Source organism: Bos indicus x Bos taurus, chromosome 5 (assembly GCF_003369695.1).
Source record: "Bos indicus x Bos taurus breed Angus x Brahman F1 hybrid chromosome 5, Bos_hybrid_MaternalHap_v2.0, whole genome shotgun sequence".
NCBI lineage: Eukaryota > Metazoa > Chordata > Mammalia > Artiodactyla > Bovidae > Bos > Bos indicus x Bos taurus.
This window is the reverse complement of record NC_040080.1, coordinates 96,776,736-96,793,002: the sequence shown is the minus strand read 5'-3', so window position 1 is coordinate 96,793,002 and position 16,267 is coordinate 96,776,736. Positions and strand designations below refer to the sequence as shown.

The following is a 16,267-nucleotide window of genomic DNA, read 5'->3' as shown; positions in this document are numbered from 1 at the left end:
AGTTGGAATATAAAGAAAGCTGATCACTGAAGAATTGATGCTTTTGAACTGTGGTGCTGAAGAAGACTATTGAGAGTCCCTTGGACTGCAAGGATATCCAACCAGTCCATCCTAAAAGAAATCAGTCCTGACTATTCATTGGAAGGACTGATGCTGAATCTGAAGCTCCAGTACTTTGGCCATCTGATGCTAAGAACAGAATCATTTGAAAAGAGCCTGATGCTGGGAAGGATTGAAGGTGGGAGGAGAAGGGGACGATACAGGATGAGATGGTTGGATCACATCACCAACTCAATGGACATGAGTTTGAGTAAGCTCCGGGAGTTGGTGATGGACAGGGAGGCCTGGCATGCTGCAGTCCATGGGGTCACAAAGAGTCAAACAGAACTGAGTGACTGAACTGAACTGACCTAGACTCTAAGCTCTAAAAGACAGAGATCATATCTCTCTTTCAGTCTAAACACCCTAGATGATTTTTATCACATGCTCAGTAAAAACCAATTGCTGTCAAATTTTGATAAATTGCAGTATCCCGGTATTATCAGTCAGTATAAAAACTTGTACCATGACATTTTAGATATCTAGAAATGTTGTTGAGATATGAAATTAGTATGCAGTAATTTGGATAACAATGTATTTGGCTCTTTTATTTTTTTATATTTATATTTATTTATTTATTTATTTTTTGGCTGCACGGGTCTTCATTGCTGCACCATTTTCTCCCATTCTCTAGTCGTGGTGTGCAGGGGATACGCTCTAGTTGCGGTGTGTGAGCTTCTCATTGTGGTGACTTCTTTGTTGCAGAGCACAGGTTCTAGGGCATGTGGGCTTCAGTAGTTGTGGAGTGAAGTTTTAGCAGTTGTGGTTTGCTGACTCTAAAACGCAAGCTCCATAGTTGTGGCATTGTGGAGCATGGGTTTAGTTGCTTTGTGGCATATAGAATCTTCCTGGACCAGGGATCAGGTCCATGTTTCCTGTATCAGTTGGTAGATTCTTGCTTTACAATGTTGTGTTGGTTTTTGCTGTACAACATGAATCAGCTGTAATTATACTTGTCTCCCCTCCCTCTTGAGTCTCCTTCCCCTCCCCACATCCTAGGTCATCACAGAGCACCAGGCTGGGCTCCCTGTGTTATATAGCGACTTCTCATTGGCTATCTATTTTACACATGATAGTGTATATATGTTGATGCTACTTTCTCTATTGGTCCCAAGTCCATTCTCTAAATCTGCGTCTCCATTCCTTCTAAGAAAATAGGTTCATTAATACCATTTTTCTAGATTCCACATGTATGTATTAATATATAATATTTTTCTCTTTCTGACTTACTTCCCTCTATATAACAGGTTGTAGGTTCATCCACCTCACTGGAACTGACTCAATTTGTTCTTCATTCTTTTTATGGCTGAGTCTATATGTGCCACATCTTCTTTATCCATTCATCTGTAGATGGACATCTAGATTGCTTCCATGTCCTGGTTATTGTAAATAGTGCTGCAGTGAACATTGGGGTACATGTGTCTTTTAGAATTGTGACTTTCCCAGGGTATATGCCCAATAGTGGAATTGCCAGGTCATTTCCCTTGTGGCTCAGATGGCAAAGAATCCACCTGCGATGTGGGAGACCTGGGTTTGATCCCTGGGTTGGGAAGATCCCCTGGAGGAGGGCATGGCAACCCACTTCAGTATTTTTGCCTGGAGAATCCCCACGAACAGAGGAGCCTGGTGGGCTACAGTCCATAGGGTCGCAAAGAGTTGCACGCGATTTAGAGACTAAGCATAGAGTAGATTTATTCCTAGTTTTTAAAGGAATCTCCATATTGTTCTCCATAATGGCTGTATCAGTTTATATTCCTACCAACAGTGTAGGAAGGTTCCCTTTGCTCCACATCCTCTCCAGCATTTATTGTTTGTAGATTTTTTGATGATGGCCATTCTGACTGGTGTGAGGTGATACCTCATTGTAGGTTTGATTTGCATTTCTCTAATAATTAGTGATGTTGAGCATATTTTCACTGTATATTGGCCATCTATCTGTGTGTCTCTTTGGAGAAATGTCTGTTTAGGTCTTCTGCCCATTTTTTTGATTCGGCTGTTTGTTTTTCTGATAGTGAGCTGTGTGAGCTGCTTATATATTTCAGAGATTAATCCTTTGTCAGTTGTTTTGTTTGCAATTATTTTCTCCCATTCTGAGGGTTGTCTTTTAATCTTGTTTATTGTTTTCTTTGCTGTGCAAAAGATTTTTAAGTTTAATTATGTCCCATTTACTTATTTTTGTTTTTATTTCCACTACTCTAGGAGGTGGGCAGGCAGATTCTTAACCATTGAACCACCAGGGAAGTCCATTGACTCTCATAAAAGTTTGTAATTTAGGTTTTTGTGAACAATCCTTCTGCTGCTGCTGCTGCTGCTGCTAAGTCGCTTCAGTTGTGTCTGACTCTGTGTGACCCCTAAGATGGTAGCCCACCAGGCTCCCCCGTCCCTGGGATTCTCCAGGCAAGAACACTGGAGTGGGTTGCCATTTCCTTCTTCAATGCATGAAAGTGAAAAGTGAAAGTGAAGTCGCTCAGTTGCGTCCGACTCTTCGCGACCCCATGGACTGCAGCCCACCAGGCTCCTCCATCCATGGGATTTTCCAGGCAAGAGTACTGGGAACAATCCTAGGATTTTTAAAATAAGCAATATTTCAGTTCAGTTCAGTCACTCAAGTCATGTCCCACTCTTTGCCACCCCATGGACCGCAGCACTTCAGGCCTCCCTGTCCATCACCAACTCCCAGAGCTTGCTCAAATTCATGTCCATTGAGTTGGTGATGCCATCCAACCATGAGGTATCAGAGAACTGAAGGAATCATTAGAATTCATAATTTAATAAAAGAATAATTAACTAGTGCACATGATTCAGGTAATATTATCTACATAATAATACCTTTATTAAGAGTTACACAGGCAGAGGGGATAGTGCGGCTGTGTATTCCAAGGGTAGTTTTAGGAATTTCAGTTATAGGCATAGATACCAATATTTCCTTTGCAAATTCTGTTTTTATCATTTTGTGGTATAGGGAAGGGAGGCTACCTGGGATTCTACTTGCACATCAAGGAAATAATAAAGAAATGAGAAAAAGAATTTAGTCTAGAAGTCCTCATATCTTCCTGATGATGGGCAAGTCCTTTGCTATCTTTTTTATGGCCGAGTAGTATTCCAGTGTGTGTGTGTGTGTTTATACTACATGGTCTTTATCCATTCATCAGTTGAGGGACACTTGGGTTTCTTCTAGGTCTTGGCTATTGTAGGTAGTGCTGCCATGAATATTAAGATGCATGTATATTTTTAAATTAGAGTTTTTGTTTTTTCAATAAGACATTTCTGATGTTCACCTGATCACCTAGTTTAGGGGGTATATACCTGGTTTTTCTGATATACAATTTTTTTTTCTTTCTTTTTATACTCTGTTGGTTAGAAGTGTGTGATTTTTTTTTGTCTCTAGCTTTACTGAGGTATAACTGACAAAAATGGTTTATACTTACATTTATAATATAACAGTTATAAATGTTATAATTGTAACAATTATAACAGTTATAACAATTATAAACAATTGTTAAACCCTTAAAACAGTTATAAAAAAGTTATAAATGTAACAAAAGAAGATATACTTTTGTTAAAATTTCCAATTTTATTGTAAAATGGAAATTAATTCCTTGTGAATTAATTCATGACCTATTTCTGTAACTGTTTCACGTGTGCTTGAAAAGAATTTGTTTTTCTCCGTGGCTTAATACCCACATTTATGAAACAGGAAGAACCAAAAATATCCAGCTCCTTTGATTTTTGTTTTGGAGTTTGCAAACCAAAGCCCAAACTGAAAGACGGAAGAATATGACACTTGTTCTTTTTGACTTTCACTGGCAAACTCATAATTGGTATATCTTGACACAAGCAAGCATGTAGGGGACCAAGAAAAAGGAAAATTGCTGTCCTTCCTGAAAATAGATTTGTTACCGCTGAGTAACAGGTGCTTAATCCTCTGTGGGGGCACAATTCCAGCCTACAAGGGGGACGAGATGGGAATGGAGGAGTAAACACCTGTGATAGTGATTCTGATCTGTGTTTGATTCCTGCTGGCCTTGGATATTTATAAAAGGGAAGCTGAACCTTTGCTGTGCTGCTCAGACTATCATTGTATGCTTGGGTATGGTGGTCCTCCCACAGGCTGAGTAATAATAGCAGCCAGCTAGCCTAATCAGAGAGCCAGCCTGGTCACTTAGGAGGCAGCATGGATGCTTACCTCAGTTTTCCATTGGAAGGGGAATTTGATGGTCAGTGAGTTCACCTATGGATGTAGGTGAGACCCTTAATAGCCAACCTCTCAGGCGACTTCACTTTCACTTTTCACTTTCCTGCATTGGAGAAGGAAATGGCAACCCACTCCAGTGTTCTTGCCTGGAGAATCCCAGGGGGAGCCTGGTGGGCTGCCGTCTATGGGGTCTCACAGAGTCAGATAGACTGAAGCGACTTAGCAGCAGCAGCAGCAGCAGCAGACTGTTCACCATAAAGATTCCATGTACCTCGGCTCCTGCACTAACTTTTCTCATGCAGTCTCTCTGTTCTCTTCTGTGAGCTCTCATGGAAGCCATTGTTGGCCTCCAACCTCCTCCAGTTGTCATCAGCAATGTTTCCTTCTGTTTCCTAGGAGATCTCAGCCTTTCCAAATACAACGAGTCATTAAGAAGTGTTTTTAAAATAGGTATTTTCATATGGGTGTTTTTGATCTTATTTATTTCAACTTTGCTATATGTTTGAAAATTATCAAAGTTTAGGGTTGAAAAAAATACATTTTTTCCTCCTCACAAAGTCAATAACCTCAGCTATTGGCACTGTCACTAGAGGTCTGCACTTTAACGGGATGAACACGGAGAATAAAGTTAACACACCCCAGGAAAGGACAGCAATTCCAGAGTGAAAGAAGAGGGGAGAGTAAAGAGGGTACCTGGAACTCAAGAGTATCAAGAGTAGGAGGTGGCACCAGAATGACTTCTAATATTTTGGTTGTCATTAGAACAGTATACTCTTCACCATGCAGGGGTGTGTAGTGTACTGTGTACTGGAAAGAGTGTAATATCAGAAGGACCTTGTTAGAATTCAGGTTTTGCTAGCTGTGAAATTTTGGTTAAGACACTTGACCACTTTGATTCCATAGTCCTCACATATGTAAAATGCTAATTATAATAATAACACTTGCCACTGGATGTAAAAGTATTGTCACTGGCATAGTAAAATGGTATAGTAATACTCTAAACTGGTTACAAAAATTAGAATGTTTTGAGGAGGGAGGTTGACATTTCCATTGATGGTCAGTCACTTGCTCTATCAGTGTTGAGAAGAGGGTAGGACTCTGGAGTAGGGGTTTCTTGCCTTTCTCATTACAGGACTGATTGACTTGTAAACTCCACGTTCCAATTTTGGCAGTATTGTTTAGGGAGTCAATCTTAGATGTCAAGACCCTCTCCAGCCTTTCTGATGATTGTGTGTGCATGTGTGCATGCTAAGACACTTCAGTCCTGTCAGACTTTTTGCGACCCTATGGACTCTAGCCTGCCAGGCTCCTCTGTCCATGGCATTCTCCAAATAAGAATGCTGGAGTGGGTTGCCATGCCCATCTCTGGGGGATCTTCCCGACCCAGGGATGGAACCTGTCTCTTACCTCTCCTGCATTTGGCAGGTGAGTTCTTTACCACCAGTGCCACCAGGGAAGCCCCTACTAATGACAGTCACTCAGTTATGCCTGACTTGTGACCCCACAATCTGTAGACCACAAGGCTTCTCTGTCCATGGAATTCTCCAGGCAAGAATACTGGAGTGGATTGCCATTCCCTTCCCCAGAGGATTTTCCTGACCCAGGGATCAAACCCTGGTCTCCTGCATTGCAGGCAGATTCTTTACCATTTGAGCTTCAGGGAAGTCCTTCTAATGACAGTGAGTGAATGAGTGAAGTTGCTCAGTCCTGTCCGACTCTTTGCAACCCCGTGGACTGTAGCCTACCAGGCTTCTCCGTCCATGGGATTCCCCAGGCAAGAATACTGGAGTGGTTACCATTTCCTTCTCCAGGGGATCTTCCTGACCCAGGGATCGAACCTGGGTGTCCCACATTGGAGGCAGACACTTTAACCTCTGAGCCACCAGGGAAGCCCCTAATTGTCCCCAATTCCTCATGACAAACCCCTTTCTTTGCAGAATAGCTAGTTTGTAACTGAATCCTGACTGACTTGTCACTCTTTGTGGGGAGTACCCCTGTGATATAAAGGAATTATCTAATGTTGGGTGGGGAATAAATGATTAAGTAAAAGTTTTAGTAAGATAATGACACATACTCCAGATAAAAACAAAGCTGGAACTAAGGGGATGAGGAGGTGAATACTGGAATTTTAAACAGTTTGGTGGTCGAAACTGCTGCTTTGAGTAACAGTGGTCTTGGAAGGCCTCCCTGATAAGATGACTTTTGAGGCCCAACCATCTGTCAATTGAGTGCAAGACCCAGGTGGAGATAATGCGTTAAAATGCAATTATCCAATTACTCCTTTCCTTAGATAACCCCCTGCTGCTACTAAGTCACTTCAGTCGTGTCCGACTCTGTGTGACCCCATAGACGGCAGCCCACCAGGCTCCCCCTGGGATTCTCCAGGCAAGAACACTGGAGTGGGTTGCCATTTCCTTCTCCAATGCATGAAAGGAAAAGTGAAAGTTAAGTCGCTCAGTCATGTCTGACTCTTAGCGACCCCATGGGCTGCAGCCTACCAGGCTCCTTCATCCATGGGATATTCCAGGCGAGAGTACTGGAGTGGGTTGCCATTGCCTTCTCCCTAAATGATGCTATTTTCCACCTCCAGGTGGTTATTTTATTTACCCATAGCAAACATGGCAGAAAAGGCTTCATCCTGGCCACCAATAAAGATGACCACAGTACTTCCTGTGCTTGCCCTTAACAAAGATGGAGTCATGACTTCCTGTTCAGAGGTTCTTTGCCTTCAACAAAGATGGTGCTTATGGTACAGGTTCCCTGACAGTTTGGATTCCGGTTGCAGTTTTTTTTTTTTTTCCCTTAAGATACGTGTTTGCAGACGTAAGTAACAGGAAACTGGCATCCCCCTATCCATCTTTTCTTAAGGACCCCGCGCCGTGGCGTCTGCGGCCTGGTCCCTGTGCGGCTCCCACGCTCGCTAACTTCCTCGCGGCGTTTCGGAGCCGGCCGGGTTGGGGTGGCGGTGGGGGGATACCTGGGCCGCTCTCCCTTCGGTCCGCTCTGCAAGTCATTCCCAGCACCCTTTTTTTAGCGGGTCAGGTTTCCCGAAAATCTTTCGTAGTTCTTCCCGTTCCTAATACCACAGAGCTTCAGCTGATGAGGAAGGGAATGAAAAGAAGTTCCACAAGGGCGGGGGCCGCCAAAGTGCACACCCCTCTGCTCACCTGCCGCCTCTCAGGGTCGCCCGCTGTGCTTGTACTTTCTATGTGTCATGAGGCCCCACCTGCCGCCGTCGCGGCCCCTCCCCGCCACTTACTCTCCTAGCCATTGCTCTCCTCACTGATGCTGTGGTCTTGGACACAAGCCTTCAATGGCGTGTGGATTGTTTTATTTTTAGTCTTTTAAAGGAAAAACCCCCACGACATTAAGTGTCCCATACATGTGTGGCCATGACAGTGTTGTGATGGAGATTCGGAATTCTTCCAGACATTGTAGGTGTAAGATGTATGCCATAGACAGGGCATGAACGCTTCATGTTTTCTTTGAAGGCAGTCGTGTGTAGGCCTTTTCTCTTAGGGAAAATGACCCTTAAACTACTGGTACCTGCCGGTTTCTGGCCCCACTCCCATTGTTGTTCAGGTTCTGCAAAAGCACACGGTCTAAAGGGCACTTGCGTGCACCTAGGCCGTTTCTGCAGTGGTGGGTATCTCTGATGACGTCAATGTTAAAAGCACTATTTCTTCCCAAGTTTTTTAGAATGAAATGCTCCTCTGTAATCTTTAGATAAAAGTTGCTTTTTAAGCAGGGTCTCTGATCCACTTTCCCCCAAATCTCTTTATAGAACAAGGAATGGAGCTAGGTTCCCTTTGTGTAGAAAAGAAAAACAGAGAAGAGGATTCATGTTCAGTGCTGTTCGTCATGTTCTGAACCATTCAAAATTAATATTACTAGGCTTAACAGCCACTGTGGCCTGGTGCTTTGCTAGGGTTCAAAGATGTCCATGACCTTAAGGAGCTTGCATTGTAAGACACTATCTTTAGGGGCTCATCAGACTTCTGTGATCTGAGTTACCATTTTGTCTCTTACCAGGGGGAAATGGAGGCTAGAGACAAGCAAGTGCTTCGCTCCCTTCGCCTGGAGTTGGGTGCAGAGGTACTGGTGGAGGGGCTAGTCCTCCAGTATCTTTATCAGGAAGGGGTCTTGACAGAAAGCCACGTTCAAGAAATTAAAGCTCAAGCCACAGGCCTCCGGAAAACAATGCTACTGCTGGATATCCTACCTTCCAGAGGTCCTAAAGCCTTCGATGCATTCCTAGATTCCCTGCAGGAATTCCCTTGGGTAAGGGAGAAGCTGGAGAAGGCAAGAGAAGAAGCCATAGTTGAACTGCCTGCAGGTAGGCCTCAAAAAGTTCACTCCAGGCCAGCTCCAAAATTGTTGGAACTATGCCCTTTGGATTTGAAGTTGTGATTTTAGTCTGGGTGGAGGTCGGTGGATCCTGAAAGTGGGTAAAGAGTTTGGTCTGAAGGCACAGGCTGTTGGAGGGACCAGACGAGGAGATGGAATTATGAAGTGCAGGGAAGGATGGAGGAATGGCCCATGATGGAGAGGGGGAGGAGGAAACTCAGAGGATACATTTAGAAATACTTCCAGGGAAAGTTGGCAGGTCACTTGGGAGGCATGCTCTCATGTGAGAGCCAGGTCATATCTTAGTCCTTGGCATCGGGAGCCATTTAGAAAGTGTAGATGGGAAAGCAGGCTTTCGGCTTCTTGATAACTGATTCGCGGGGTGCCAGAGCGGCTGGCTGGAAAAGGTCAGACCCCTGAAGGAGACCGCCTCCAGGAAGGCACGCCTGCACCTGTTCCCTGTCCTGCATGGCCAATGAGAATTATGTGGAAGGCTGGCTTAGTTTGTTTTTAAAGGCTATTGATTTAAAGGCATCCTTTTTAGTTTGACTTTGTTCAAACACCCAGAGTATTTAATTTTATAAGGACAGCAGTTTTTTGGGGTGGGCAGTACGTGTCTCATTTTGATTTTAAGGAAAGTTGGAAGCTATGGAAAAGAGAAACAGTCCTGGTGCTATCAGCCTGGCTTGTAGCAGGAAGAAGATGTGATAGGAAACACTTGTTCATGCTTGACACCTCCCTGTCTTCTCCTTTCTGCAGAGACTGAGGAGCAGAGAACTGAACTGGCAAAAAAAAAAAAAAGAAGGAAAAAAGAAAGCTAAGGTTTTTACAGCAATGATAGTTAGAACTACTCCAACTTAGGGGTCCCCAGAGTTTGTTATTGCTGTTTTTTAAACACCAATATAACTGGTAAAAAAAAAAAAAAAATACCAGGAATAAAAAGACCACTTGTGGCTTAGCTGGTAAAGAATCTGCCTGCAATGCGGGAGACCTGGGTTCAATCCCCAGGTTGGGAAAAATTCTTGGAGAAGGGAAAGGCTACCCACTCCAGTATTCTGGCCTGGAGAATTCCATGGACTGTATTAATCCATGGGGTCACAAAGAGTTGGACACGACTGAGCAACTTTCACTTCACTTTGTTATTTTTGTCCCATGGTCCTCATATTTTGAATGATTTTAAATAATACTGATTAATTCTTCTGTTTTTATTAATGGCGTATGTCTGAATATTTGATCTGTATGAGATAACTGGTTGACTTAGGAAGGCCTTGTAAAACCCCTGTGGAAAAAGCAAAAATATTTTCATTTCATTCAATTGAACTGAATATTTCAGTTTGCAAATTGGATTATCCTTACAAAATAAAATACTCCAGGTGTGTGAACAAAGCCAAACTGAAGTAGCTAAGATGTTTCTACCACTTGATTGAAAGCAGAATAAATAACGAAGAAGTGGGGAAATGGTAAAAGAAACATTAGGGAGTCCATGTTACATGATATTTGACTTAGAGGTTCCTCTTGGCAATACATAATTGGAAACAACAAAACAGACAAACTGAAAGCTTATTACTACCAAAATATTTAATTTCATAATCATTGTGGGTGTTGTAAATAGTACTTTTGTATGTTGTTCAAAGAGGTATGACCCCATTTTCATTTCTTGCAGTTCATTCAAAGAACAATAAAAATTGAAATTATGGTTTTACTAATGTGAAAGTTAATAGATGTTGAAGAAAAAAAGGTTTTTAAGTGAGCAGTATGAATCATTAGAGTGGGGAAAAAATTGAAGTTTGGAAAAATAACATTAATTTGTTAGTTCTGTGGAAGTGGTCAAATGGAACAGTAGGTTGGTTGCTGCACAAATGAAGTCCTCTTCGTTGTTGTACTTCTTGTTGAGTAACAGTGCTATTGAAAAAATATCCCGAAGAGAGAGTTTGATTTATGTGATGCTCTGTGTACCTCCCACAGTGGCAATTACACAAACTCACTTTTTAAATAGTTTTTTATAATTATTGAATATTTTTAAGTAAGATGACAAAATATAATCAAGTATGAAGAATAGTGATAAAGTGAACACCCATTTCCCTGTCACTTAGTTGAAAAAATTATTGCATGGCCTTTGAGGGCCCCTGGGCGTGCTCCCAATCTTAGCTCATCCCTAGCCTCCACTCACTAAGAAACCCCAAATTTCGAGTTTATCATTCCATTCTTCACTTTGTAATTTTCCATCTTATAAAAATCACTTTTAAAATCAACATATGTTATGGAAAATTCACTGCACCGTAAGTTTCAGCACTATCTATGTATGTAAGGCATAGAGGAAATGATATACTTTAAAGAAGTTGTTAGTTAACAGATTCTTTATTTGAGACCTTAAACCTTAAGTTTTTAGATCAATTAATTTGATGGCAGTATTTTAATTATAAAATTAAATTAGGACTGAATTGGAAACCTATTTAAAAACATTGTATGAAGAGTACTAGACTTGAAATGCCTTCAGTTTAATGTCCCTATAAAACTTGCAAATGGACCCAGAGGCCTATTTCCCAGGATCCCTGTGCTTCTTCGGAGTTGTAATGGAGTAATTTTAATAAGCTTTTAAATAGTCTGTTTAAATTTTTTAAAAGGCATGTTTGAATTTTGAGGAATTGGAATGTAGGAAAATGTGGTGCTTATATATACGTGTGTGTAGACGTGAACCTCTTCTGACTTCTTACTCATTTTGGTTGCAATTATTAGTTTGTGTAGGCTTGGTGGTCTCCTCTTGGGAGGCTTTGAAAACAAATGGGGAGGAATGGCTTTCTCTTTGGCCAAGAGGTCAATCCTGATTGACCTGCATGAACTGATTTTATTTTATAAAAAGTTTTCTTGTTTTGGTCTTCTTGTTTGGTTCTTGGTTTTCCTTTTGTTTGTCTGGTTAATTTTTGTGTTTCACTTGTAAACTTTGAGCTACCTCAAAGGCCATATTTGGTGATTAATTCCAGTTAGTTGCTTTTAATTTATTTTCTGGGTGTCATTTTTTAGAAAAGACTTAAGTTGTAGCTTGATCCTCTCTGTTCTTCTAAACTGTGCCTCCAGGAAATCCCAAAACATAAAAACAAAAAAGCAAACACCAAAGAAAATACTTTAAATCTTTGATTGTCTCCGAATATGCCTAGATAACGGGTATCCCTATTTTTGTTGTATATTTTTAAAAAAGCCCAGCACGTTAATGGATAATTGACTTCTTGTTTTTCTCACCTTATAAAGACTTTTATGTTTTAAAAGAGGAATTCTGGTGATAAAATGACTTAATCCATTTTGGCACCATGGAAGGGACGCTTCAGTGTGTCCCTTACTGGCCAAGGTCACACACTAGACACTAGATCAGCTGGAAATCCTCCTGGCTCCTGGCAGGTCACTGAGAGGGTGAGGATGGTGCTGAATCGGGGTAAACGTGCATGTGCTTGCGTGCCTGGCTGCCCGCTACTCATGGGCCCCTGTCTAGGCTGACAAGCTCATGTGGGTGCCCGAGCTAATCTGGATCTGGAAAGGAGGTTTGTCAGCAGCCTGGTCTCACCAGCTGGTAGGACTTAGCCTTAAGTCATGATGGTAGAGACTTCTGGGCCCAAGGACTCTCTGTTTTACCGTGTTGGCCTCGGCTGTGGGAGTGGGTCTCCGCCGTGATTCCCACTGAACAGTCAGCCTGGCAACTCTTCTTTTAATTCCAGTCCTTTTTAGGCTCAAGATTTTTTTTTTTTTCCCCCTTCCTTCCTCATTGGGCTAAATTTCTGCTTTTATAGTCTCTTAGCCACCAGCAAGGATGAAGGACGGATACCTTGGAATGCAGCTGATCGCCTCCTGTGTTAGCATCGGATGCCTGCTGGAGTAGCTGTCCTGGGGCTGACATTTGTTGTAACTTTGCCTGAGCTGGTTCTCGCCATGGACCCTTGCCCTGGACCGTGTGGCTGCCCTCACCAGAGCAGGATGTAGGGCTGGCTTGTTTCCCCTCTACCCCAGAGTCTCCAGGACTCAGCCTGTCCCTTTTGGAGCTGGCCTTGTGTGACCACACAGAACTGCACCAGCCACCGTTTAGGGATATACTCAGGCTGTCAGATGTATACTTGGATACACCTGAAGTTACTGAGCAATAAAGGGAAAAAAAAAACCCCAAAAACTGTAGGTATTGTAATAGGTTTATTAGAGAGATTTCCAGGGTGGGATTTTTGAATTATACCATGCATTCATACCTACTCTGGGGCTTCCCTCATAGCTCATTTAGTAAAGAATCGCCTGCAACGCAGGAATCTGCCTGCAGTGCAGAACACCCTGGTTCGATTCCTGGGTCCAGAAGATCCCCTGGAGAAGGAAATGACAACCCACTCCAGTATTCTTGCCTGGAAAATCCCATGGATAGAGGAACCTGGTGGCTGCAGTCCATGGGGTTGCAAGAGTCAAACATGACTGACTTAGCGACTAAACCACAACCTGGGTATGGTAAATTCAGGGTTGATCTTAGTTCATCAGACTCATGGTCTGTTCAGACCCTTCCTCTGTGGCTGAGTAGACTTCACTCTGTGGCATCCTGTGTCCTAGAGAGGGTGTGCTGTGTCAGCATTCAGAGCAAGACCCCTCCTCGTGCTAAAGGCAGAGTCTATGGTGAGCCTGAGTTTCTGTGTGTCTCCAGCACAGTTATCATATACCTCTTGAGGACTAAGCATGTGCCAGGCACTAGTTAATAAGGCTCTCCAGATCAACTGAGAAGATCCATTCATTCATTTGCAAATATTCGTCCTGACCACGTGCCAGACATTGGGTGCTGGGGTACTGTAGTAAACAAAGCCCCCGCTCTTCTGGACTCCTACTATTCTGTAGTCTCATGGGGACAGACAACAAGCAAGTGAATGAAGAATGCATCAGGTTGAGAGTGCTTTGAAGAAGAACAGCATGCGGGGTGGTGAGGAGAGGCTTTCCACAGTAAATGGGGTGGTCAGAGGAAGCTGCTTTGATGGGAGGACATTCAGCAGACACCTGAATTCTTCAACAGAGTGGATGCCTGGAAGAAAAGCTTTCAGATAGAGGGGACTACAAGTGCAAAGGAACTCAAGTGGGAGCCCCAGTGACAACATGGCTAGAGCCCAGAACTTTCTGGGGGAATAGCCTTCCTTTCGGAGAGATGCTGCGTCCCGTGGCTGGTTGCTAAGGCCCAGTCACGGCTGTTTGTTGTGCTTCCCAGAATGTGAGATGTGTGCACAGCCGTGATCTTGGGTGGTTCTTAAAATGATTTCAGGTGATGTGTGGACATGGAATTAATCCTGTTTTAATCCAAAGGAAAACCTCCATTTGGTACAAGTATTTCTGTTACGTCTCTTGCAACCCTTGACAATTTTTCTTCTTAATAGACTGAAAAAGCTCCTCATGCTTAAAGCCTTTTATGGACAACAGTATTGAGTTAGAATTCAGTTGTTTTGCTTTTTTTTCCTTGTATTATTGTAGTGGTTTTCTTCCATTTATCACAAGTAAAACAGGCTTCTATTTTTGAAGTTCCTTTAAAACACATGGTATTTAGAAATGAGTTAAAGGAAAATCCTAAGAAAATAATAATGGTATGAGATACAGCAAAAAGCGTGAAGATGTTTTTCATGTATTTTCTCTTTTAAAAGAACAACGGGAGTTTGGGGACAGGAAGCTTAGTGTGGCTGGCATAGTTGGGGCAGAAAGGCTCTAACCATCCTTCAGACAGAAGGTAACATCTAGTCAAGATACTTTACTGTTTTGCTTTCTCAGTGGATGCACAGTGGCTGCCAACTGGTTAAATTTACTGGCAGAATTGTGAGAATGACTTAATTTTAAGTTGTCTAAATTGTAAATGCCTTCAGTTGCTAATGTAATAAGTTAGCAAAATGGAGAAACATCCTGGCATTGTGCACTTTAAGTTTGGGAAGGTGATGATCATAGATCATCTGATTTTTCTCTGAGAAAATTGAGGGCTAGGGAGATGAAGGCAACTTGCCCACAATCACACAGCTAATGTAACTTGTCAAGACCAGAACCCAGGCCTCTTGACTCTGGATTTAGGACATTTGCTATGTAATTTTGGCTCCCTACTGGCTGAGAAATGGAACTGTATAAAGCTGTAGTGTTAGTAATCGAAATTAGCCTTTAAAAAATTGTATTCATGCTTTTCTCTTCACTTTAAGGGGAAATTTTCAAAGGCTTTTTGAGGTATACTGGGGTGAGATTTTCCTAAAATATCTTATTTTTATTGATGCCAATTTTAATCATTTAAAAGGAAGTTTTGATGGGTCAGCCCTACATTTTGTCAGAAAGCTCCTCCTCCCACCCCGTCCTTCACCTCTTCTGCAAGGCTGACATAAAGCAAGAGCGGAAGACTTTTATCAAGTATTTATGGGACTGATGAAATAATGCATCTGTTGGCAGCAAACTGCTGCTCTTTCTAGGAACAGCAGACCATGTGACAGGTCTCCCCAGGAGGGATGCCTCCATATCACTCTAAAAAATGGATTTAATGTTATTTCCTTTTTGAAATCCTCCCTGTGATATTTGTTTCTCTCTCCTGTGGATGTATGGGTCGCTTGGCTATATCAGTCATGCTGATCATGCTGATCAATCAGGGTTGATTTAGCTCGGTGGTTTTCAACTCTGGCTTAAAAAAAAACAACCACCAATGATCCTCAGTATTAGCCCCAGGCCAGTTCATGCCGAAATCTTTGGAGGTGGGGTCTGGGCAGTGGTGTTAAAGACAGAGGTGCAAACACAGGCACGAACACTTTCCTAGGTAATTTTAAAGTGTTGCCAAGGTTGAAAGCCTAAAGACCTCACCATCAGATTGGGCTCCCTTTTCACCTGTTGCTTCCCAGGAATGGCCCTCCCAAAGCTTTGTGCTTGCTTGAGAGTTGCTCTTATTTTCAGGTGGGGGACCATGAAAGGAGGTAGGAATGGAGATGTAGAAGGATAGGTAGTTTTGTTTTAACTCTGTGCGCACCATTGTTTTTAATTCTTTGAATTCTGTAAACAGTGTAGCTTAAGAATGTTCTAGCATTTCATACCCCATGCAGGTGTGAGTCTACTACCAGCATTAAACTCCATTAGAGCTTTGTGGGGATTCATAGGCTCTGTGTTGATAGAGAAAAACTGACGGGAGGGCTTTGAATTATCTGGTGAATTTGGATTTGGGGGAATTACTTTCATTGTCTGTTCACATTGTTTGGTAATTACAGACTGCCCACAGTACTGTGAGCGCTGGAGATCAAGCTGTGTCCAAATGGAGACAGAAGCTGCCAGCGGAGAGTGAGTTGAGTGTTGCCATCAGCCTCAGGCTTGCGTGCGTGCTCAGTTGCTTCAGTCGTGTCCAACTCTTTGTGACCCTGTGGACCGTAGCCCACCAGACTCCTCTGTCCATGGGCTCCTTCAGGCAAGGATACTGGAGTGGGTTGCCATTGCCTCTTCCAGGGTATGTTCCCAGCCCAGGGACTGAACCTGTGTCTGTTACATCTTCTGTATCGGCAGGCAGGTTCTTTACCACTGGTGCCACTGTCAGCCTGAGAGGGAGCTGATGGTGGCTGAAGGACGGATGAGGGGAGGAGAGGCGCAAACGGCCAGTCGTAAAGACCGAGACCGGCTTGGTCT

At 42.8% G+C, this 16,267-nt stretch overlaps 1 protein-coding gene across 1 annotated transcript in view; it reads left to right on the top strand.

The window, feature by feature from the left end:
- The first annotated feature begins 6,972 nt into the window (after positions 1–6,972).
- The window catches only part of CRADD (CASP2 and RIPK1 domain containing adaptor with death domain), a 190,598-nt gene continuing 181,303 nt past the window's right edge, over positions 6,973–16,267 (top strand). The window contains exons 1-2 of the mRNA XM_027543155.1: positions 6,973–7,117; positions 8,327–8,630. Of these exons, the coding sequence (XP_027398956.1) occupies positions 8,333–8,630 (298 nt within the window). The 5' untranslated portion in view covers positions 6,973–7,117; positions 8,327–8,332. The remainder of the gene's footprint in view (positions 7,118–8,326; positions 8,631–16,267) is intronic.